General features: G+C 42.0%; 1 protein-coding gene across 1 annotated transcript in view; it reads left to right on the forward strand.

Annotated features, from left to right (window-relative positions):
• MRPS35 (mitochondrial ribosomal protein S35) overlaps nt 1–21,527 on the forward strand; it is a 35,559-nt gene extending 14,032 nt beyond the window's left edge. Inside the window, exons 6-8 of the mRNA XM_081191066.1 lie at nt 8,046–8,155; nt 11,721–11,790; nt 21,128–21,527. Coding sequence (XP_081047192.1) covers nt 8,046–8,155; nt 11,721–11,790; nt 21,128–21,406 — 459 coding nt within the window. The 3' untranslated portion in view covers nt 21,407–21,527. The remainder of the gene's footprint in view (nt 1–8,045; nt 8,156–11,720; nt 11,791–21,127) is intronic.
• The last annotated feature ends 3,946 nt before the right edge of the window (nt 21,528–25,473 follow it).

Below are 25,473 nucleotides of genomic sequence, written 5' to 3' on the forward strand. Positions count from 1 at the left end.
CAAATTCTTAGTATTGGGTTCTAACAATTCCGTCTCTAATTTTGATTTTTCCACCTGGAAGCCAATTTTCCTATCTTGTTTATACACCTCCATTATTTGATAATAATGGAGCCAATCTTGTACTTTTGGTTTCAATTTCTCATGACTCTGTAATTTCAATTTATCTCCATCTTGTTCCAAAATTTCCCAATATTTTGGCCATCCAGCCTCCATATTGAGTTTCTTCATTGCCTTAGCCTCCAAAGGTGACAACCATCTAGGGGTTTTATTTTCCAACAAGTCTTTATATCTTATCCATACATTAAACAACGCTTTTCTAACAATATGGTTTTTAAAGGCCCTATGCACTTTGATTTTATCATACCATAGATATGCATGCCAACCAAATGTATTATTGAAACCTTCTAAATCCAAGATATCTGTATTCTCGAGGAGCATCCACTCTTTCAGCCAGCAGAACGCTGCTGCTTCATAGTACAATTTTAAGTCCGGCAGGGCAAATCCCCCTCTTTCTTTTGCATCTGTAAGTACTTTAAATTTTATTCTGGGCTTTTTGCCCTGCCAGACAAATTTCGCAATGTCTTTCTGCCACCTCTTGAAACAGTCCATCTTGTCAAGAATCTGCAAAGTTTGAAACAAGAATAACATTCTAGGCAATACATTCATCTTAATAACTGCAATTCGGCCTAACATTGACAATTTCAAATTTGACCATATTTCTAGATCTTTTTTAATTTCTGACCAGCATTTTTCATAGTTGTCCTTATATAAGTTCAAATTTTTAAATGTCAGATAAACCCCTAGGTATTTCACCTTCTTAACCACTGTCAAACCTGTCTCTTCTTGGAATTTCTCCTTCTCCATGACTGTTAAGTTTTTTTCTAAGACTTTAGTCTTTTGTTTGTTCAGTTTGAATCCAGCTACCTGGCCAAATTGTTGGATTATCTCCAACACCCTTTTCGTACTAGTGTCTGGCTCTTGTAAAGTCAATACTAGGTCATCTGCAAAAGCCTTTAGCTTGTAATGTTTAACCCCGACCTGTACACCTTTAACCTGCTGGTCATTTCTAATCATATTCAGCAACACCTCCAGAACAGAAATAAAAAGGAATGGGGAGATTGGGCACCCCTGTCGTGTTCCTTTTTCTATCTTCAGTTCCTCAGTTATCACATTATTTACAATCAGCTTAGCTTTTTGTTCAGAGTATATCGCACCCATACCATTCTCAAATCCTTGGCCTACCCCCATCCCATGAAGATTCTTTTTCATAAAACTCCAAGAAATATTATCAAAGGCTTTCTCCGCGTCCACAAAAATCAACACTGCTTTGGTGTTTATGTTCACCTCTAGCCGTTCCAAAATGTCTATTATATTCCTTACATTGTCTGATAAATGCCTCTTTGGGAGAAAGCCTGCTTGGTCCCTATGAATCTTCTCCATCAACACTCTTTTAAATCTTTTCGCCAAAATGTCTGCAAAAATTTTGTACTCCACATTAAGTAATGATATTGGGCGGTAGTTCTTAAGTTGAGTCTTTTCAGTCTCAGTCTTTGGTATGAGTGAAATATATGCTTCCTTCCACGACTCTGGTGCCTTTTCCCCCTCTAAGATCTCGTTGCAGACTTCCTTTAACGGTTGAACCAACCACTCCTTCAAAGCTTTGTAGTATCTGGAAGTCAATCCATCTGGTCCTGGAGATTTGCCCAGTTGCATGTCCTGAATGGCACCCTCTATCTCTTGTTCTGTTATTCTCTGGTTTAAATCCACCTTACTTTGATGAGAGATTTTTTGTAATCCATATTTATTAAGGAATTTATCTATGTCCTCTTCATTTTGTGGCCCTTGAGAATAAAGTTTTTTGAAATAGCTCAGAAAACAGTTTCTAATCTCATTAGGTTTAGATATATTCTTTCCATCCACTTCTAGGCTTGTAACTGTATTTAGTTTCTGCCTTTTCTTCAATTGCCATGCCAGAAGTTTACCACATTTATCTGCCGATTCAAATGTCTTTTGTTTCATTTGCTTTAGCTTCCACTCAATCTCTTGATTCATCAATTCCATATATTGTGTCTGGTATAGCTTAATCTCTCTCAAAATCTCCTGGGACTTTGGTCTTGATCTTAATTTTTTTCTCTCCTTCTTTTATCTTTTCCAAAATCTTTTCCTTCTTCTCATTCTGCTTTCTCTTTTTAATTGAATTTTGTTGAATCAAAAAACCTCGCATCACAGCTTTACTTGCGTCCCAGATCACTCTTTTTTCCACATCAGCCTTTAGATTTATTTCAAAATAGTCCTTTAGAGTTTTTTGGGCCTTCATGTGGATCTCCTTGTCTCTAAACAGGGTGTCATTCATCCTCCATCTGAATTGACCAGTTGTTGTAAGTTTCATTTCCATCTTCACGGCGTTATGGTCGGAGCATGTCTTTGGGCAGATTTCTACCTTCTTAATCTTTGGAGCCATCCCACTAGTGATCCAAATTTGATCAATTCTGGTCCAGGTCATCATTGCTTGGGAAAAGAATGTTCCTTCTCTCTCAAGAGGGTTCCTCGTTCTCCATATATCTATTAGGTCCATGTTTTCAGTCATTTCAGAGAAGGTCTTCGGAAGTCTCCCTTCCTTTGAGATTGTCAGTCTTTGTGCCTTGTCCATATTTGTAGAAACCACACCATTCATATCTCCCATAATTATTACATTGTAATCCAAATAGTCCATCAGAGTTTCATGAAGCTTCTTTAAAAATTCCGCCTTGCCTTCATTTGGTGCATAGACTCCAACTATTAAAAAATTTTCTCCTTGTACTTGTATTTCAACTGCCAGGTATCTTCCTTGTTCATCTTTAAACATCATTTTTGGAACCCATTTCTCTTTTACATAAATCACAACTCCTCTTTTCTTAACTTTGTCCGATGAAATAAATTCTTGTCCTAATCTTTTATTTATAAGTAGTTTCCTGTGTGTTCTGGTTATATGGGTTTCTTGTAAACATATCAAATCCAATTGTTCTCTTTTCAAAATATGAAACACTTGACGTCTCTTCAAAGGCATGTTGAGCCCATTACAATTCCAACTAAGGAATTGCAGGGCCATCTTGTTACTTTTCCGTTGTTCCTCCAACCGCTCCCAGTTGTTGCTCTTCCTCTGATGGTGGTGGGTTGAGTCCAAACGGTAGGTTCAGAATATCTAGTGCTCTCCTTTGTTCTGCAATTGGGTCCACAGTTCCCTTCTGTAGGTCCTCTTGGTTTCTTTCCAAGAACTTCTCTTTATCTTGTATTGTCTTTATTTTCACTTTCTTTCCCTTGTAGTCAAAGGACAATCCTTGTGGGAACTCCCACCTAAAAGGAATGATGTTCTTCTTCAGCAGGTAAACCAGATCCTTATAGAAGGTTCTCAACTCCAAAATATATTTAGGGATGTCTTTAAAAATTTGTATAGATGAATTTTCAATTTGCAGAGCCTTTTGGTAATGTAGTTTTAATATTTTATCTCTTTCTTCCTTGGATCTAAGGGTAATCAGGCAATCCCTCGGGGTCTTTCTATTCAGTCTCCTGCCCAATCTAAATGCTGTTGTTATCTTAAATTCTTCCTCTTCCAAATCTTCCCCAAAATCAGCAAACTTTTGTGTTAGGAACTCCACCAGGTTGTCTCCTTCGCTCTCAGGGATTAATCTTAATTTCAGATTTCTTTCCTTTCTCTGTAATTCCAATAAAGACAAAGTTGCGTCATGTTCATAAACCTTTTTAGCAATCGGTTCTAGCTTCTCCTGTGTCTCTCCAGCAACGCTTCTGGCTTCATCTGCAATTTTACGTGTTGCAGAGTTTTCTTCAATCAACCTGTTTATAGATTCTGTATTACTTGTCACACTTTTTGTGTTCAAGTCCAATCTCGCTGTTAATTCTGTTAATTTCTGTGTATTTTCTGTACTCTGCTTTGTCAAAGTCTCCAAGGATTGGTTTATCTTGAGTAACACCTGTGTCACTGACTCCATGGAGGCAGCTGTCACTTTTTCTTGTCCTGCTGTTCCTGTAGGAGTTAGACCTGTAATTGAGCCTCTTTTCTTCTGTTGCTGTTGTTGCTGTTGTTGTTGCTTAGCTTTGGCTCTGGTGGTTATCTCTTCTGCTGAGCCACTCATGTCCCAAGGACGTTCCCACAGAAACAATCCCCTGATGGAAAATCCCACTGTCTTAAACTGTTAGAGCCGTTACTTTAAGCCCTCTAGGGGGAGCAACACAAAATGTGCAAGTGAGGAGACAAAGAAGTTAAAAACAAATATGTTAGGAGGCTTGAAACTGTATATGGTACGACACTTTTTCCAGTAGATACTCTTTCAACACACTCCAATATATTGTAACAACCAAGTCTTGGAACTTTGTATCAAAGAGAACTTCAACCATGTAACTTTCCCAAGGGTTTAAAGGCAGTTCAATGTCCTAATGTCTTATTTGGCAGTCCGTTTCAGGGTATTAAAACAGCAGAAGGCTTTTTCTTTTAAGTAAATCATGCAGGTTTTAATGTCCTCTTTTTTCCTCCCCTCTGCCCTGCTTGCTAGAGGGGAAACCTAGGTCCAATGTCAGGTTTAAATAGTCAAAGGATACTTCATGCGGATGCAGCTTAACTTTTCCGTTGCTTTAAACGTCATGCAGTCGGGGGAAGGCAGACTTCCTTAATTTTTTTTCCTTCCCCGTTTTCAGCCAAATTTCAGGTATACTTTAGTTTCAAATAGATGTTCAGTCTTACTCACGGGTTTTTTTAGTCCAAAATTTACAGGAAGGAATCGGCGCTCTCCGTCAATGGCGACGCGGCTTCACCCTGCGGGCTGGGTAGCGACTCTCAGCACCGCGCTCTCCCGATGCCGTTCCGGAGCCTTTAAAAAGGCTCTTTCTGCAGTAAGGGGGGGCGCTTCTGGTGCCCACCGAGTCTCCTTGTTCACAGGCTTCCGCGCCTGTGATTTTAGGGGTCCCCCGCTTGCCGTAGCGGGTTAGACCCGAACTCGCAGAGCAGTCCTCCTCCGGAGCTCGGAAAGAGGACCGCCATTAACGCTGGCGCCGACCGGAAGTCCGCCCGCCAGCATTTTAAGATCGCCTGGGGCAGGCGGGGGGAAGGCAGGCGGGGGGGAGCAAAGACTTTTGCCCTTCGCCGGCCTTCAGAAGAGGTCCTCTTTTGAAGGCCAGCTGTGGGCGAAAGTCTTTGCTCCCGACCGCCAGCATTTCCCTATGGGCTTTCGTCTTGCGATGCAAGCCCATAGGGAAATTCGTCTTGCGAAGCGCCTCCAAAACAGAAAACCCTTTCGTCTTGCGGGTTTTCCGTCTTGCGAGGCATTCGTCTTGCGGGGTACCACTGTAAAAAGACACATGATACCATCAGTCAGTAAACTGGCCCATTACATTCAACCTCAGCAAGGGCAAGTAAACTGGAGCAGCTAAAAAAAACACCTTCAAAAACTTAAGAGTTCTCAAAATTTTCAGGAAGGGGGAATCTTTTTCTGAAGCACCAGCAGGGAAGAGGTAGAATTAACTTAACAGGAGGAAGTTCAAGATACTTTGTGCCACTATTAAAAAGCTCTTACACACACAAATACACATAAAATTTCAAAGAACAAGTGGACTTGCAGCAAGAGCCCAAAGAAAATCTTTAATTTACACACACATTCATATGAGGGAAGACAGTCCTTTAAGTTTTCCAAGACAATCTAAGGCAGTGGTAACTAACTCTTCTCGGCTCATCAGATTTGCAGATAACACCAAACTAGCTACTGCCACAGAAGATAGAATATGGATTCAAGTTGACCTTAACAGATTGGAAAACTGGGCCAACAAAATGGATTTCAATAGGGACAAATGTAAGGTTCTGCACTTAGGCAGGAAGAACCAGATGCACAAATATAAGATGAAGGACATTTGGCTAACTAGCAGTACATGTGAAAAGGATTTAGGGGTCCTGGTGGGCCACAAGCTTCACATGAGTCAGTAGTGTGATGCAGCAGCAAACATGTGAATGCTATTCTAGGCTGCATCAAGAGAAGTCTGGTGTCCAGATCAAGGGAAGGATTAGTACCACTCTATTCTGCCATGGTCAGACCTCACCTAGACTCCTGCATCCAGTTCTGGGCACCACAATTTAAGAGAGATATTCACAAGCTGGAATGTGTGCAGAGGAAGGTGACCAAGCTGATCATGGGTCTGGAAACCAAGCCTTATGAGGAATGGTTGAGGGAGTTGGGTTGCTGCAACCTTTCTTCATAGATCATTTTGGTTGCCCTTTTCTGAACCTTTCCCTACCCTCTATCTATACACCTGTTGACACTCAAAAGACACTCACACTCGTGAGACAGGACTTGTAGTCTTACTTAGCATAGAACCTAACAAAATCGTAGAATTCCGAATAGTACTACTTCAAACCACAGAGGTGGCAAGGAGCCTCATTTGTTAAAGCACCTGAAATAAAAAGTTCCCTGAGTGTAGTAAACTAGTACTTTGGGAGAAGGCTGGGGTAATGTGTCTTCCTGATGTAGTAGTTTACTACATTCAGGGAACTTTTTATCTAGGGAAGCATTCAAAAATATTATTTTCCCCAGCTCATACTTTCTCTTTGAAGTGGTAGTGTTCTGAATTAATAATAATAATAATAATAATAATAATAATAATAATAATAATAATAATATCTTTATTGTCATTGCCCCCTCTCGGGGACAACGAAATTACTTGGCTGCTCCATCCACCCAGGTAGGGCACTCCACACAAAATCAAATCAACTATAAAAACACTAATTAAAACAATACAGTATAAAACAGCAAGGAAGATTAGATGACTTTCAAAGTCCAGGCTTCCCATTCAGGGCCGAGATCGCTCTGGGGAAGAAGCTGTTCTTAAGACGGCTTGTTCTTGTCTTCATCGTCCTGTATCTCCGTCCCGACGGCAGGAGCTCGAAGAGACAGTGACCAGGATGCGATGGATCTTTTACTATGTCCAGTGCCTTCCTATGGCACCTTGTGGCATAAATCTGCTCTAAGGTGGAGAGTGGGCAGCCAACAATGCTCTCTGCTGCCTTAACAACCCTGCACAACCCCATCCTGTCCCGGGTAGTACAGCTTCCGTACCACACACATAAGCCATAAGTGAGCACGCTCTCAATGGCACAGTGATAGAAGGCAAGCAGCAGTTTCTGCGGAAGATGGTTTTTCCTTAGAATTCTCAAAAATTCTTCTGTGTAGCAAGTTTCTTTAGTCTTAACACAATATAGCAAACTAAAATTGCACCTGAGCACTACTTTGAGCTTTTGTTAGTTTAACATGTTCTTAATCCTTTGCTTGAAGATAGTTCTTACACTGAGCAGCTCAAGTCTGTTTTGAGTCACAAAATTTAATTTGTTCTTTATTTATTCTCCAGTTAGGATTTTCTTCCTAGCACTTGGCTTTTTAAAAGCCTCTTAGTGCTCTTTCTGAGACTTTCATCCCTTGGTTTTTCAACCCTTAAATATAATATTTGCTTTTTCCATTAAGATTCTTTACTGGCCTTGTTTCTGCTGATTGAGAAATAGTAGAATGAGATCCAAATTTTCCCGTAGCTTATTTCTAAGGATTGTGTAGTACCTCATGCTGGGGTACTGCATGTAAGCATAGTCTCAACTCTGATTTTCAAAAAGGAAAGCAATGGCTGTAATAACGTGCTGTAAAATATATGGAGATGCCTGAATAAGGTTTCCAGTGACCTGGGTCAAGGTGTTACTGCTGTGCTTAGCCTTGTGCATAGTGCCAGGACTAGCAAAATCAGAATAAATGATGAAATTAAACAGATGCCAGTCTCCTGGTACTGTGCTCAACTTTTGAGGACTTCAATCTAAAAGACAGCTGTGATGTATTTTTGTGTGTGTGTGGTTTGCATGAAGTCACCTGTTTGAGCTTGGGGCTAATATTAGGCCCTCGTATTTGCGACCTGCAAAACTGAATGCAGCAACATCATGTTTTATGTGCAATAACTCATTGACCTTTCTTTTCTACCTTGGGGATTGAACTTGCTATCAACTTGCTAAGAGACTGATTTCTCTCCAGGTTAAACTTTCAAGCCTCAACTTGGATGATCATGCAAAGAAGAAGCTCATTAAACTTGTAGGAGAGAGGTACTGCAAGGGCACAGATACCCTTACCATTACAACAGACAGGTATCGTAACATGAGAAAATTGTCTAATGTGGGTCATATGTAAGATAGTCAAGACCCTAGCTGCTAATATCCATTTCTGTCCTACTTACCGGGTAACTACTACAAGGACTCAAAAAATATTGTGCCATATTACAAAGAACCTTGGTTATAATGACTCTTCTACTCTAATCTGGCAAAGGCTTTAGCTATCTTTGTTAGACCTCATTTCTCCCATTTCTTGCTTCAAAATGCAAATAAATTAATATGATTGAAATAAGTTTGTGTCCAAAGGTCAACACATTTTGGAAGCTTGTTTGTGAGTGAACTAAAGTGCAGTTGTTTGTCTTGCTTCTTATGTTACTCCTCCGGTCCCTGTGTTATTCAGGAGAGGGCCTCCTGTGGATATGTTCTCATTAGGAGGTCTGTTCTGCTTGCAGTAGGAGAGGGACCTTTAGCGTGGCAGCAGCTCCCCTTTGGAACTTCCTCCCGTTACATATGAGATAGGCACCACCTCTGTTGTCTTTTGGGCACCTCCTGGAGATCACCTTTCAAAGTGAATATTTTCAGTGAAGATTATCCTATCCTATACAGTGATGGGGGAAAGTATTTGATTCCCCTGCTAAATTTGCCCGTTTGCCCTCTGACGAAGAAATGACCAGTCCATAATTTTAATGGTAGGTTTATTGTAGCTGTGAGAGACAGAATAACAATAGGAAAAAACCCAGAAGACAAAAGTCTGAGATTGATGTGCATTATAATGAGTGAAATAAGTATTTGATCCCCTATCAACCAGCCAGATGTCAGGCTACCTGATATCTCCACTGTATGTAACGAGCTGAGATTAGAAGCACCTGCTTCTAGGGAGAGGTTTTACCTGTAATCCCAGCTCCTTACAGTACCAGTACAAAAGACACCTGTCGACAAGCAATCAATCCAGCAGATTCCAAAGTAGCCACCATGGACCAAAGAGCTGTCCAAGGATGTCAGGGACAAGACTGTAGATCTGCACAAGGCTGGACTGGGCTACAAGACTATTGCCAAGCAGCTTGGTGAGAAGGTGACAACAGTTGGTGCAATAATTTGCAAATGGAAGAAACACAAAATAACTGTCAACCTCTTGGGCTCCGTGCAAGATTTCATCTCGTGGAGTTGCAGTGATCAGGAGAACGGTGATGAAGCAGCCCAGAACTACGTGGAGGGAACTTGTCAATGATCTCAGGGCAGCTGGGACCATATTCTATTATTATTATTATTATTATTATTATTATTATTATTATTATTATTATTATTATATTTTATTAGTTTTCAAATACAAAAACAAATTTATACATTCCATACATCTTAATTACGTCTTACTTCTCTTTTTTGACTTCCCTCAATTTGTCTGCCATTCCTTCCTATTGTTACTTTTTACACATTTCTGCCCTTTTAACCCTTTCCCCTCACGGAGCTTCCTTAAAGCTTACAAGCGTAATTTTATTATCACTCAGTTTTTGCATATATTGGGTAAACTTTTCCCAATCTTCTGTAAATCTTTGATCTCGTCGATTCCGGATCCTTCCTGTCATTCTGTCCAGTTCTGCATAATCCATCATTTTAGTTCTCCATTCTTCTATCGTAGGTAATTCCTCCTGTTTCCATTTCTGGGCCATCAATATTCTTGCTGCTGTCACTGCATATAAAAATAACTTCTTTTCTTTCTTATTTATCTCATTACCTGTAATGCCTAGTAAAAATGCTTCTGGTTTCTTAACAAATGTATATTTCAACATTTTCTTCAATTCATTATAAATCATTTCCCAAAAGCATTTTACCTTCTTACATTCCCACCACATATGAAAAAAGGTACCTTCTTTTTCTTTACATTTCCAACATTTGTTACATATCTTATACCTTTTTGCTAACTTCACAGGTGTTACATACCATCGGTACATCATTTTCATAACATTTTCTTTTATAACTGTGCATGCAGTGAATCTTAAACCTTCTTTCCAAAGTCTTTCCCAATCCTCCATTTGTATATTATGCCCTATATCTTTGGCCCAGTCAATCATAACTGATTTTACCTCCTCATCCTTCGTACACCATTCCAGTAATATCTTATACATTTTTGCTAAATTCTTATAGTCATTATTCAATATTTCTGTCTGAAATTTTGATTCTTTTTAGCTGGGACCATATTCACCATGAAAACAGCTGTTTTCATTTTCAAAACAGCTGTCCCCTTGCTCAAGACAGCACATGTACAGACCCATCTGCAGTTTGCCAATGCACATCTGAACGACCCAGAGGAGAACTGGGTGAAAGTGTTGCGGTCAGATGAGACCAAAATCGAGCTCTTTGTCATCAACTCAACTCTCCGTGTTTGGAGGAGGAGGAATGCTGCCTCCGACCCCAAGAACACCATCATCAAACAATGGAGAGAACTCCATCAAACATGGAAGGGGACATAGTACGCTTTGGGGTGTTTTTCTGCTAAGGGGACAGGGCACCTTCACGGCATCAAAGGGACAATGGACAGGGCCATGTATCATCAAATCTTGGGTGAGCACCTCCTTCCCTCAGCCAGGGCATTGAAAATGGGTCAAGGATGGGTATTCCAGCATGACAATGACCCAAAACACACAAAGGCCAAGGCACCCTTAAAGGAGTGGCTCAAGAAGCAGCACATTAAGGTCCTGGAGCGGCCTAGCCAGTCTCCAGACCTTAATCCCATCAAAAATCTGTGGAGGGAGCTGAAGGTTCAAGTAGCTCAGCCTCAAAATCAGCCTCAAAATCTTACTGACTTGGCATCTGCAAAGAGGAGTGGGACAAAATACCTCCTGAGATGTGTGAAGACCTGGTGGCCACCTACAAGAAACGTCTGATCTCTGTAATTGCCAACAAGGGTTTTGCCACCAAGTGCTAAGTCATCTTTTGCAAAGGGATCAAATACTTATTTCACTCATTATAATGCACATCAATCTCAGACTTTTGTCTTCTGGGTTTCTGGGTTTTTTCCTATTGTTATTCTATCTCTCACAGCTACAATAAACCTACCATTAAAATTATGGACTGGTCATTTCTTCGTCAGAGGGCAAACGGGCAAATTTAGCAGGGGAATCAAATACTTTCCCCCATCACTGTATAGGATAGGATAATCTTCACTGAAAATATTCACTTTGAAAGGTGATCTCCAGGAGGTGCCCAAAAGACAACAGAGGTGGTGCCTATCTCATATGTAACGGGAGGAAGTTCCAAAGGGGAGCTGCTGCCACGCTAAAGGTCCCTCTCCTACTGCAAGCAGAACAGACCTCCTAATGAGAACATATCCACAGGAGGCCCTCTCCTGAATAACACAGGGACCGGAGGAGTAACATAAGAAGCAAGACACTGTATCTGTTTTAGATTCGACATTGTTTTTCTATATTACATTGTTTTAATATGTGTTTTTATTGTTAAATATCTTATTCATTGGAAGCAATTGATGAATAGTTCTTCAAACTATTCATTCTATAGTTTCAATTTATATTCAAAAAATGTAGAGTTTTAAATCGTTAAATATTGGAGAGATTATACCAAAGACTTAGTTTTTCATATATTTCAGGTGTCCTTTAAGAAGACAAAATTATGACTATGGAGTGTACCTTCTGACAGTTTTATTCCATGAATCATGGGTAAGAATTGATGCATGACATTTGTGACAGCCAAGCTTGACTTAAAATGTGTAACATTTGTTTGATTAGATGTTGTTCACAAATAATATGGCTTATTTACACTGATGGTAGAGAGGAATTATTTGAACACCTATATTGATGTGCTTGTGTGTTGGGTCAAAGCTATTGTTTTCCACAGATGGTATGTTAATACAGTGAAAAACTTTATATCTTTTTCAAACATTGAAAATGATGTCCTTAGTGCCTCACGGTCACTAAATAAATTTTAATCTGTTTAGGGCACTATGGAAAAGCTGAGGTAGGAAGACTCTTGATTCTATTTCTTGCCCAGGTAAATCTCCTCAGCAATGGCCCACCTCTTCCCTCAATAGTGCTTCAGCAAAAGGGAGAAGAGATATGGGGATGAGGACGGTGACCTGAGGGAATAAATAGCAGCATATCAATGGAGCTCCAGTGTGTTGTGCCACTTAGTTGATATGGGGCTCAGCCTCTGGAAGTCCTGTCACTTTACATGAACAGTGTCTCCTGTCAGACACCCCAACACTCTTTCCTGCAGTACATTGAAGGAGAAAATAGGCTGTCTTTCAGTGTCAGCATTGTAATTGTTGATCTTCTCACTAAGGTGCTCAGTATTGAGAAGTCCTGGGAAACGGTGTTAACTGATGTTAACTGTTAAACCGTACTTCCTTCAACAGGAATTTTTAGAAACATAAACACTAATGCTTTAGTATTTTGAAAACCTATAAAGTTGGGTGAAGGTGAACTGTTCCCAATTCATAGGTGTCTGTAGCCATTCAGACACTGATTCTAAGTATGCTGGAAGCTCAAAGGGGTTATTAATTCCAGAGGAACACATCTGTCCTTGACTCTAGCATTACTCAGTGATGGAAGCCTTAGCCATATGATATTGCTTGTGTGAGTGCTTGGTGTGTATTGAATACACACAAGTCCCATACTCTTTTATTACCTTTCAACTTCCACATAAATACTTAATAACCTCGTCAGTTGTAATTGTCTTTGATTTCAATGAAAAATGCATGGCGTGCTGCAACACATTGGATTTTTTTTTTCCATGAACGGTTGATCCCTCAGAAGGAAGCGTGTTCAGTAGCATTTTTCACAACTTCATACAAGTGTTTCTTAATCTTAATCCTTAATCTCTGAAATTTTTAAATGGCAGGGGGGAACTCATCCCTTGGTAAGGACATCAGTACTCTCAGTTGGTCAACAAAATAGAATCATAGAATCATAGAGTTGGAAGAGACCACAAGGGCCATTGAGTCCAACCCCCTGCCAAGCAGGAAACACCATCAGAGCACTCCTGACATATGGTTGTCAAGCCTCTGCTTAAAGACCTCCAAAGAAGGAGACTCCACCACACTCCTTGGCAGCAAATTCCACTGTCGAACAGCTCTTACTGTCAGGAAGTTCTTCCTAATGTTTAGGTGGAATCTTCTTTCTTGTAGTTTGGATCCATTGCTCCGTGTCCACTTCTCTGGAGCAGCAGAAAACAACCTTTCTCCCTCCTCTATGTGACATCCTTATATATATTTGAACATGGCTATCATATCACCCCTTAACCTCTTCTTCTCCAGGCTAAACATGCCCAGCTCCCTTAGCCGTTCCTCATAAGGCATCGTTTCCAGGCCTTTGACCATTTTGGTTGCCCTCCTCTGGACACGTTCCAGTTTGTCAGTGTCCTTCTTGAACTGTGGTGCCCAGAACTGGACACAGTACTCCAGGTGAGGTCTGACCAGAGCAGAATACAGTGGCACTATTACTTCCCTTGATCTAGATGCTATACTCCTATTGATGTAGCCCAGAATTGCATTGGCTTTTTTAGCTGCCGCGTCACACTGTTGGCTCATGTCAAGTTTGTGGTCAACCAAGACTCCTAGATTCTTTTCACATGTACTGCTCTCAAGCCAGGTGTCACCCATCTTGTATTTGTGCCTCTCATTTTTTTTGCCCAAGTGCAATACTTTACATTTCTCCCTGTTAAAGTTCATCTTGTTTGTTTTGGCCCAGTTCTCTAATCTGTCAAGGTCATTTTGAAGTGTGATCCTGTCCTCTGGGGTGTTAGCCACCCCTCCCAGTTTGGTGTCATCTGCAAATTTGATCAGGATGCCCTTGAGTCCATCATCCAAGTCGTTGTTGGATGATTAATAGGATTTAAACAGAATAATCTGAAAGCAAGTATGTTGGATAGGAGCATAGTTAAATCCTTGATTTACGTAGCTAAGAAACCTACTTTGTGATCTTGGGGTAAATTGGGGCCAAACTAGTCAAGACTGTAGGATATTTGTGATCAGATCTCCTATGGGTTTTCTTAAAGCTTGAAATCTATTTTGGGTGCCCAAATCAGATCAAACAGAGAGCAGAGTTAACTCTTTTCCCCTGTGCTATTTTTCTGATCTAAAATCTCCTTTCACACCCAAAGCTGCTATCTATCCAAGGGTGGAAAGCATACAGGCTACCATAGAAAATCAGCATGCGAGGGAGATGTGCTCTAGCTGTCCTTCTCCCTTGCTATTTTTCTGTCTGAAGGGAATCATCTGTGGAGTTGCTCAGTCATCTGAGCTGTAGTCTGAAGTGATGCATCCCATGTGGTTGTGAGGATAAAACAAGATCTCCATCTAGGCCAGGGGTCTGCAACTTTTAAGACAAAAAGAGCCACTTGGACCGAAGGAAAAAAAACTGGGAGCCGCAAAACCATTGCAACATTTAAAGCAGTGGGGAGTGTCGGGGCACACAATGCGCCTCCTCCCCTCACTAGTATCCGCCCCAGAGCCGCGGCAAAGGTGTAAAAGAGCCACATGCGGCTCCGGAGCCGCGGGTTGCTGACCCCTGATCTAGGCCAACCTGAGCTCTTTGGACAAGTAATAATTTCTCACACATACACTATTTACGTAATCCTTCCGGCAACCCTCTTGGAGACTCCAAATTATCCCCATGTTGAAAATGTCGGACTGAGGCTGGCAGCAGCAGCTTCTAAGGCCAACCAGAGAGTTCATGGCAAGAGCAAGATCTGAATAGGGGAGTCACTTCCCGATTCACATCTTAGTTTCTGAGCCAGTGTAGTGCAGAAGAGAAAGGCGTGGATACAAACACAAGATGGTATCTAATCTTACTGAGAAAACGGAACAGTTTCAATTCAGACATAGGTCTGGTAAGAATAGATTTAAGAATATGTAGGTGTAGTATCAAAGATCTAAGACAACATGATGCAATGGATAGAGCCTTTCCAACTTGTTCCTCTCCCATTGCTGTTAGTTCTGGAAAGCTTTGTTAGATTAGTTTAAATGTTGTCCTTTACGATGGATGCATGACTAAAGAAATTAAATTTTGTGGAGTCTATGGATTATCAATGATAGTTAAGTGGGAATAACAGAGAGAGAGGCTGCTGTGGATATTGGCTTTGTTTTTCATAGAACTGTAGAGTTGGAAGGGACTCCGAGAGTCATCTAGTCCAGCCTCCTGCAATGCAAGAATCTCAACTGAAACATCCCTGATACTTTCTATTCTACACATCCTAGTGCTCAGTTCTGATGTGGCTGTAGGTGAAAGTGAAATACTTTCAAAAGATAGAAAGGTATTGCTGGGCAAGAACTGAGATTTGGGTCCTTTGTCCAATCCTTTTAGTTAGCTATGTGTGTATTTTTATTTTTGTCTTCTGCGTACCTTGTGTTGGGGCTTTCCCAATTGAATCTTTTCTGCAGCCACATGCTTCCCTTTGGTCTGAAGGGGGCTTTTGCATGCAGTCCTGTGAGCATCCTTGGAACTCTCTGCACAATATAATTAATTAATTAATTAATTAATTAATTGAGCGGGTGGTTGCCAAACAACTCCAAGCACGCCTGGAGGATGCGGACCATTTGGATCCATTCCAATCAGGATTCAGGCCTCACCATGGGACTGAAACTGCCTTGGTCGCACTGGTTGATGATCTCCGGCAGGCTAGGGACAAAGGTGAGAGCTGTTTCCTAGTTCTGCTGGATCTCTCAGCGGCCTTTGACACCATCGACCATAACATCCTTCTGGACCGTCTAGAGTGGCTGGGAGCTAGGGGCACTGTTATACGGTGGTTCCGCTCCTTTCTCCTGGGCCGTGTCCAGAAAGTGGTGTTGGGGGATGAGTGTTCAGACCCCTGGGCTCTCACTTGTGGGGTGCCTCAGGGTTCTGTCCTCTCCCCCATAATATCTATATGAAGCCGCTGGGAGAGATCATCAGGGGGTTTGGGCTGGGTGTTCATCAGTATGCAGATGACACCCAGCTCTACCTCTCCTTTAAATCAGAACCAGTGAAGGCGGTGAAGGTCCTGTGTGAGTGCCTGGAGGCTGTTGGAGGATGGATGGCGGCTAACAGATTGAGGTTGAATCCTGACAAGACAGAAGTACTGTTTTTGGGGGACGGGGGGCGGGCGGGTGTGGGGGATTCCCTAGTCCTGAATGGGGTAACTGTGCCCCTGAAGGACCAGGTGCGCAGCCTGGGAGTCATTTTGGACTCACAGCTGTCCATGGAGGCACAGGTTAATTCTGTGTCCAGGGCAGCTGTCTACCAGCTCCACCTGCTACGCAGGCTAAGACCCTACCTGCCCACGGACTGTCTTGCCAGAGTGGTGCATGCTCTAGTTATCTCCCGCTTGGACTACTGCAACGCGCTCTACGTGGGGCTACCTTTGAAGGTGACCCGGCAACTGCAAGTAATTCAGAATGCGGCAGCTAGACTGGTGACTGGGAGTGGCCGCCAGGACCACATAACACCGGTTCTGAAAGATCTGCATTGGCTCCCAGTACGTTTCCCAGCACAATTCAAAGTGTTGGTGCTGACCTTTAAAGCCCTAAACGGCCTCGGTCCTGAAGGAGCGTCTCCACCCCCATCGTTCAGCCCAGACACTGAGATCCAGTGCCAAGGGCCTTCTGGCGGTTCCCTCATTGCGAGAAGTAAGGTTACAGGGAACCAGGCAGAGGGCCTTCTTGGTAGTGGCGCCTGCCCTGTGGAACGCCCTCCCAGCAGATGTCAAAGCAATAAACAACTATTTTACTTTTAAAAGACAACTGAAGGCAGCCCTCTTTAGGGAAGTTTTTAATGTTCGATGCTGTACTGTTTTTAATATTCAGTTGGAAGCCGCCTAGAGTGGCTGGGGAAACCCAGCCAGATGGGCGGGGTATAAATAATAAATTATTATTATTATTATTATTATTATTATTATTATTATTATTATTATTATTATTATATTATTATTATTATTATTATATTACATAATTAGAAACAGGATTTCCAGTCCCATAGGTGGGACACATGTAGAAGCCCCCTTCGGACTTGCATGTTCAACACAAAGTTTTGAAAGGAGGTGGTGTGCTGAGGGACAGTGAAGAGGTGGGGCTTGTTTCCTTTTAACCTTACTCAGTTTAAATACCTGAAGAGGGCTGCAGTTTAATAATGAATCTGAAAAAATGTGTGTTAAGGTGCTACTGTAACCATATATATCACCTTTCAGCTCTGTCACAATCTCTAAAGTGATGTACAACCTAAAAATAATCCAAAATAAAAACTCAGAACTTTAGCAAAGCAACATGGAAGCTATTAAAATGTAAAACCAGAAATGCTGCCAATGCCTGTGGCACAAAACTCTACACTTCACATCTTAATCATGGTGCACCAAAGGCTTGGGAGAACATAGGAGTCTTAAATTTGCATTGAAATATAGGCACCATCAGTCATAGAGGGAATGGAATTCCCTCTGGAATTCCATTCCAGAGAGTCTGGGAGCTGCAATAAAAAAGACCTTGTCTTGACTTAGTATCCCTTTTACTTCTAAGGGGGGATGCCTCACCACATTCTTCATATACAGATAAGATCTTATGGAAGTTGGTATTCCTTCTAAAATGCCCCAGATTTCAGGCTATTTGGGGCTTTAGAAAGCAAAAACCAGCATTTTGACCTATGTTCGGAGATAAACTGGCTGCTAGGGAAGATTTTTAGATGCTGGACAAATGTGATTGACTTTACAAAATTAACAGGCAGAGACATTTTGAACCTGCTGAAGGTTCTGAGCAATATGCAGATGCCTCACTGAATAAAACATAGTATGACCTGATCATGATCAAAGCATGGAAAACTTTGAAAGGATCAAGTTTTCTCTGGGACAGCAATAGTACAGCTGGAAAAGATAAATCAGGCCATGTATGCTGTTGCTCAGCAACCCACAATAAGTCCAGATCTGAAAGAACTCCCTCCCCTCAAGCGGCATACCTGATCTTTTCGAATCCGTGCAACTTCATCCATAGTAGACTGAAAGCAAATTCCACATAACCTAATAATAGTATGACTACCTTGTCTGGTTTGAGCTTCAGTTCACTTGTCCCCAGCCAGACTGTTAGAGATTCCAGGCGCCAGTATTATCCCCTGCCTTATCTGGGTTAGATGGAAAAGAAAGAGAATTGGATGTCATTGGCATACTAATGAGACCTCACTCCAAACCTCCAAATGACCTTGCTTGCAGTCTCAAGTAGATCTGCCTTCCCCAAGCTGATACCCTCCACCTGCTTTGGACTACAGATCGCAGCATCCTTAACCATTGGCCCTGCTAGGCAGAGCTAATGGGAGTTGTAGTCAAAAATGTCTGGTGGGCACCTGGTTGGGGAAAAGTGGTGTTAAACTATGTTGGGGAAAAGATGAAACTGTGAAAACTTACAGCAACTGTGGCATGGAGTATCAAACAACCCTCCCAAACTTGCTTGCTAGATAAAAATGAAGTCACTAGAAAACAGTTCCAACAGCAGGGAAACTTGAAGCTGTCAAAAACAGGACAACAGACTTGCCTGTATGAGAGACTTACAGAGGAGCAGCTGGAACCACTCTAGGACAGTGTTAGATACTTCCTGATTTCAAGAAAGCAGGTGCGGGCTTTCCTTGTCACGTGGGGCTACCTTTGAAGGTAACTTGGAAACTACAGCTAATCCAGAATGTGGCAGCTAGACTGGTGACTGGGAGTGGCTGCTGAGATCATATAACACTGGTCTTAAAGGATCTACACTGGCTCTCAGTATGTTTCTGAGCACAATCCAAAGTGTTGGTTCTGACCTTGAAAGCCCTAAACGGTCTCGGTCCTGTATACCTGAAGGAGCATCTCCACCCCCATCGTTCTGCCCGGACACTGAGGTCCAGCTCCAACGTCCTTCTGGCGGTTCCCTCACTGCGAGATGTGAGGTTACAGGGAATCAGGCAGAGGGCCTTCTCAGTAGTAGCACCCACCCTGTGGAACACCCATCAGATGTCAGGGAAATAAACAGCTACAGTGGACGCTCAGGTTGCGAACGTGATCCATGCAGGAAGCACATTTGCAACCTGCAGCGCCGCGTCTGGGCACGCACAGGTTGTGATTCAGCACTTATGCTCAAAGCACGATTTAGAGCTTTGCGCAAGCACCGAAACCCGGAAGTAACCTATTCCGGTACTCTGGGTTCAGCGCAGTGCACAACCCGAAATCGCGCAACCCAAAGCGTCTTTAACCCAAGGTATGACACTATCTGACTTGTAGAAGACATCTGAAGGCAGCCCTGTATGGGAAATTTTTTATGTGTGATGTTTTATTATGTTTTTATATGTGTTCGAAGCCATGCTGTGTGACTGGGGCAACCCTGCTGGATCAGAACAGAGGCTCGTCTAGTCCAGCTTCCTGTTTTCACAATGGCCCCACTTGAGTATTGGATGCTCGAAAGCAGGTCCTGTCTGGTAGTGCTGACATACAGGCTGCTCTTCTGCTATTTTGTCACGTTTTTATTCCACTCATCCTGCAAGAAGTTCCTTGTGTATGGCTGCTTCCAATTTAACATCCCAACAAACCTGTGAGATTAAACCAGGCTGGGAAGGTAATTTGTTTGAGGTCACCCATTTGTCCTATGGCTGAATAGGAATTTGACTTCAGGTGACCCGTGGCTCCCAGCTGCTGCACCTCACATCAGCATCCTGTCGAGAAACCACGTTGGGCAGTGATAAGGGTTCCTGCAGAGCTTTCATGTGGCTTTTGTTTTTTTTCTTTTCTGCCATGTACTAATTCCCTGGAGAGTTCTTGTTGGATTCGTGCTGTGGCACTGAATTTCTCCATATGCCAAAACTTAAAGTGTTGGTGGTTTGCTGCCACCCAGTGGCAAAACAAACATTTCCCATTTGCAGAGATTACTAAATATGCCACATGTTCTTAATGTACAGTGAATGGGTGCAGAATAGCAGAGATATTCTCAGATAGCTACCAGGTCATTGTCTTAGCTCTTCCTATAAAGTTGCATACTCGTGTAGGAAGTAACTATGTGCAAGCACAGTTCAAGGGTGTGGCCCACACATAGTGGTCATAATGGCTCCATGGAAAGCTTTTGACTTGAACATAGTTTTTCAATCTTTAATTGGTAATCTACTAAGGCATTATTTCGGGGGCTATGGGCATTAAGGTCATACCTAGTTTTGTGATGATTTTGGTTCTGGCATGTTCCTGCAGGTCAGAAGCAATGGCTGAAGGTTATTCTCAGCTATGTTTTAGAACTCCCCGCTGAAGGCCCCACCAACAGCCTAATCTTTTATAATTGTAAGATATACATCTATCTTGAGCTGGGCTCAACTCAATATTAAGTTGAGAATGGGTGAGGAAATTTTAGCAATTTTCTGCTGTGAGCTGTTTTTGTTACCAACCCTTTGGAACAGGGTGGGATCTAAATTTAAAACAACAAAAAATTAAGTCAGTTAATGCATATTTGGTCAATTGGCTGTTTCCAAGATAACTGATCAGTTAATTTTTCAGCTAATAAGTATGCTCTATTGAGATAGCTATAGATAGTTGTGATATGTTTAATGCATCTGTTTTTTTCAGAAGGAAAACCTTTTATAGAAGTCCTTACCTAAATATAAGTGTGTGCAATGGTGTGGAGGCAGGATGCAGTGACACTTCTATTTTGAAAAAGACCAGTGGATTTTATCTCACTTTCAGGGAGTGCATCCCCTTTGTCTTTTTCTGTGAGAAACCCCTGTTTGGTTGTCATAGAATCCCTGCATTTTGCAAAGGATTCTAGAGTGCACACATTTCCACAGAGCCTTGGCCAGGACTTTTACACCTCTGCACAAATGGAGTGTGCATCCTTTTGGCTGCACATCATGATTAATGGTCACACAAGACCACCATTAATGCCCTTCTAAGTGAGAAACTTCTAAAAAGCTTCCAAGGAACACCAGGTTACCTGAAACGCTATTCCTAGAGCTACTGCTCTAGGCCACTGAGTACTATGACTGTGGTATTAAACTTAGTCCTTCACCCTTTCCACTAAAAACTTATTTTTCCTTTCAGAAAACAGAAGAGTGGGAAAAAGAAAAGACGGAGGCTGACATGGAGGAATACATCTGGGAGAACAGCGCCTCTGAGAAGAATGCTTTGGAGACACTGGTTCGAATACGAGCAGGTGACAAAACTGAAGAAGTCAGTAGGCAGGATCTTCTTGCCTCACAAAAAATTCTGGCCTACAGAAAGTCGGTGGTTGAATTGAAAAATGAAGGAGAAACAGATAAGAACCTTTCTGAGTATAAAAACTCTGTCAGGAGACTACTTAACATGAGTGAGCTGCAGTAAAGAGAACTCTTTCAGGCACCACAGGCCTATGAAGATGTACACCATAAAGTTCAGTGGATCTAATTTAAACCTTCATACTTTCAGCCTGCATTCCCTCCAAATAAAAAGACACTATCCCAGAGCACTGACCAGCTTGACCACACTTACTCTGTCTTCTCTTCTCCAGTAGTCAGATGTTCAAGGGATCAGCAGGATTGCATTTACCCTGCAAATAATCTGCAGTTGTGTAGCTTTCATGGAAGCCTTATTTCAGCCGTACATGTCTATAACTGCATATAGAACATAGAATCAGAGAGCTGGAAGGGAACCTGGGGGTCATCTAGTCCAGCTCCCTAGGAATATGCAGCTGTTCCTTATGTGGATGGAACCTGCAACCTTGGCGTTATCAGGACCACGCTCCAACCAACTGAAATGAAAGCCTGTGCAAAAGCCTAAAGACCAGGGTGGTGGGAGGTGGAGTGGGAATTTCAATGCCCCCAGTGACTGACTTAGTGATCAGTGTTACACTGGATCCTGTCAGAAAATAAAAGCACAATAGTTTTGATCTCGTTTTTTGACAGAATTACAAGCCTGGTAGATGAAGGGAATGCAGTGGATGTAGCCTACCTTGATTTCAGCAAGGCATTTGACAAGGTGCCCCATGATATTCTTGTAAAGAAGCTGGTAAAATGCGGTCTTGACTATGCTACCACTCAGTGGATTTGTAACTGGCTGACTGACCGAACCCAAAGGGTGCTCATCAATGGTTCCTCTTCATCCTGGAGAAGAGTGACTAGTGGGGTGCCACAGGGTTCTGTCTTGGGCCCGGTCTTATTCAACATCTTTATCAACGACTTGGATGATGGACTCAAGGGCATCCTGATCAAATTTGCAGATGACACCAAACTTTGGGGGGGGGGGTGGCGAACACCCCAGAGGACAGGATCACACTTCAAAACGACCTTGACAGATTAGAGAACTGGGCCAAAACAAACAAGATGAACTTTAACAGGGAGAAATGTAAAGTATTGCACTTGGGCAAAAAAAATGAGAGGCACAAATACAAGATGGGTGACACCTGGCTTGAGAGCAGTACATGTGAAAAGGATCTAGGAGTCTTGGTTGACCACAAACTTGACATGAGCCAACAGTGTGACGCGGCAGCTAAAAAAGCCAATGCAATTCTGGGCTGCATCAATAGGAGTATAGCATCTAGATCAAGGGAAGTAATAGTGCCACTGTATTCTGCTCTGGTCAGACCTCACCTGGAGTACTGTGTCCAGTTCTGGGCACCACAATTCAAGAAGGACACTGACAAACTGGAACGTGTCCAGAGGAGGGCAACCAAAATGGTCAAAGGCCTGGAAACGATGCCTTATGAGGAACGGCTAAGGGAGCTGGGCATGTTTAGCCTGGAGAAGAGGAGGTTAAGGGGTGATATAGCCATGTTCAAATATATAAAAGGATGTCACATAGAGGAGGGAGAAAGGTTGTTTTCTGCTGCTCCAGAGAAGCGGACACGGAGCAATGGATCCAAACTACAAGAAAGAAGATTCCACCTAAACATTAGGAAGAACTTCCTGTCAGTAAGAGCTGTTCGACAGTGGAATTTGCTGCCAAGGAGTGTGGTGGAGTCTCCTACTTTGGAGGTCTTTAAGCAGAGGCTTGACAACCATATGTCAGGAGTGCTCTGATGGTGTTTCCTGCTTGGCAGGGGGTTGGACTCGATGGCCCTTGTGGTCTCTTCCAACTCTATGATTCTATGATCCATGAGCTGTCTTTCCTGGAAAGCCTTTAAAACCACACACACAGAGACAATTCTTTTAACTGTAATAGGTTATCCACTTCTGTTAACAGCTCTCTAAATGTTGGCCATTTAGTCCTCATATTTACCTTTTTTAAAGATACTGCTTCTACTGGGGATATCCATCCTGGTGTTTTTTGTTCTATTAAATCTTTATATATCTCCCATACCTTAAAAATCACATCTTTTATTATATGATTATGAAATCCTTTGTGGATTTTTGCTTTCTGATACCGTATATATGCATGCCAACCAAATCTATTAGCATGCCCTTCCAAGTCTAACAGTTCTATATTCTCTAATTTAATACAATCCCGAATCCAGAAAATGCAGGTTGCCTCAAAGTATAATTTTAAATCTGGTAGAGAGAAACCTCTGTCTTTAATGTCAGTAAGAAGTTTGTATTTTATTCTTGGTTTCTTCGCTTTCCAGATAAATCTTGGAATATGCTTTTGCCATTCTTTGAAGCAGCTCACATTGCTTATCACCAGGATTAACTGAAATAAGAGTAACATTTTTGGCAATACATTCTTCTTAATTACTGAAATTTTTCCTAAAAGTAACAAATTCATCCTTCCCTAGATCTCTAAGTTCCTTTTTATTTCTTTCCAAACTCTTTCATAATTAAATTTAAATATATTAATATTCTAAGCTGTCAACCATATTCCCAAATATTTAACTTTTTTGTGAACCTCTATTTCTAACTTCTGCTGAATCTTTTTCTTGTCTTGCTCTGAGACATTTTTCACTAAGTTTAGTTTTATTTTTATTTAGTTTTAACCCTGCCACCAGTCCAAAATCCTGTATTTATAAGACTTTCGGAAATGTGCTGTTTGGATCTCCCACTGTTATTACAATATCATCTGCATACGCTTTCAGCTTGTATGCTTTATTTCCTACACTGACCAGCAGTGGCTCTCCAGCATTGCAGGTGGGGCTTTGTAGTGCTACCTGGAGATGCTGGAATTGAACCTGTGAGCATCTGCATGGCTGCTAGCACTGAGCAATGGCCCTTCCCTTTCATCCTTACCTCTTGATCCCTGCTGCTTTACAATAAAATTAACCAAACACACATATCTGAGAGCAGGACTTGTATGTATGTCTTGTCTTTGGATTTGAGGCCCTTCGAAGATAGTGTACGGAGAATGCAAACTACCCTTAAGTAAGCAAAATTCCAGCTCTGGTTGCTACAAACTTTTTAAAAGATTTTGCATGGACAAGGGCCATTTTCACATGGAGAAAATACTACAACCTAAATGTGGGACTGATTTTGAAATGGCAATTATATCCTGCATTACCCTTCCCTACCACCACTTCCAATCACATGAAGAACAAGTTGCCTTGTATGCTGCGTTTTTCCTACCACCATTCCACATCATAAGACTGCCATTGGCTTGAACGGGGACATTTTCAGAATGTCAGCATACACACTAAAACATGCAGATGTAAAATTACTTGGGGGGGATTTTATGCTTTGATAAAGCTGCAGGATATTAAAAAGCTGGCTGCATACTAGTTCTGGTAGACATTGCATGTGCACTATGGAAAAGGTAGCGAAGCAGAGAAGAAATAGAGAGTAAGTTGCTCCTTGGGCTGCAAGTACTTCCGGCCTTGAGTATCACAGTTTCTTGTCTGCTTGCAAACATGAGAGTGTGAGAGTAGGGGCTAAGAAGGAGTTGTTGCCTGGAGACGTGTCCGATTCCCAGGTGGGGTGGGTGAGTGTGGTGCTGGGGTTTGTCACACACAGATAAAATACAACACCACAGTCTCTTACAATTGCAACATGGGGATAAGTGTGCAAAAGATTGGTGAACGTGCCCAAAGTGACATATAAATTCTAATTACTTGATATTAGTGTTCATATTGAGTCTTGGTATCTTCTTTCTTTGGTGATCACTCGTAGCCGAGTAAGATTGTCTTCCATAAACACGGTTTTAACAATGAGTCCGTACTGCAATGAGGAACCTCTGGCCCATGCAACTAATCTGACTGATGCATTTTCTCCAAATTGCATTCACCTGCCTGCCTAACACTTGGTGCTATATGTAAAACCAGGTCGGGGCAGGTAAATACGTGGCTGAGATTGGCTGAGTTGCACTGAGCTCTTCTTCAAAGGAGTTTGTTCTTGGCATCAATCATCTGATGGGTGGTGAGAGACGCCCCCTTTGCCAGTTTGCAGAATCGAACCTTGCCTAGAAAATGGACATTTTTTTCTTTAAGTCTAAGAGGGGAAACTTCCATTTGCAGAATAGTTTGAATCCAAACCATCAGCAAACAGACTTCA

Source organism: Podarcis bocagei (genome assembly GCF_964188305.1).
Source record: "Podarcis bocagei genome assembly, chromosome: 4".
Classification (NCBI taxonomy): Eukaryota; Metazoa; Chordata; class Lepidosauria; order Squamata; family Lacertidae; genus Podarcis; species Podarcis bocagei.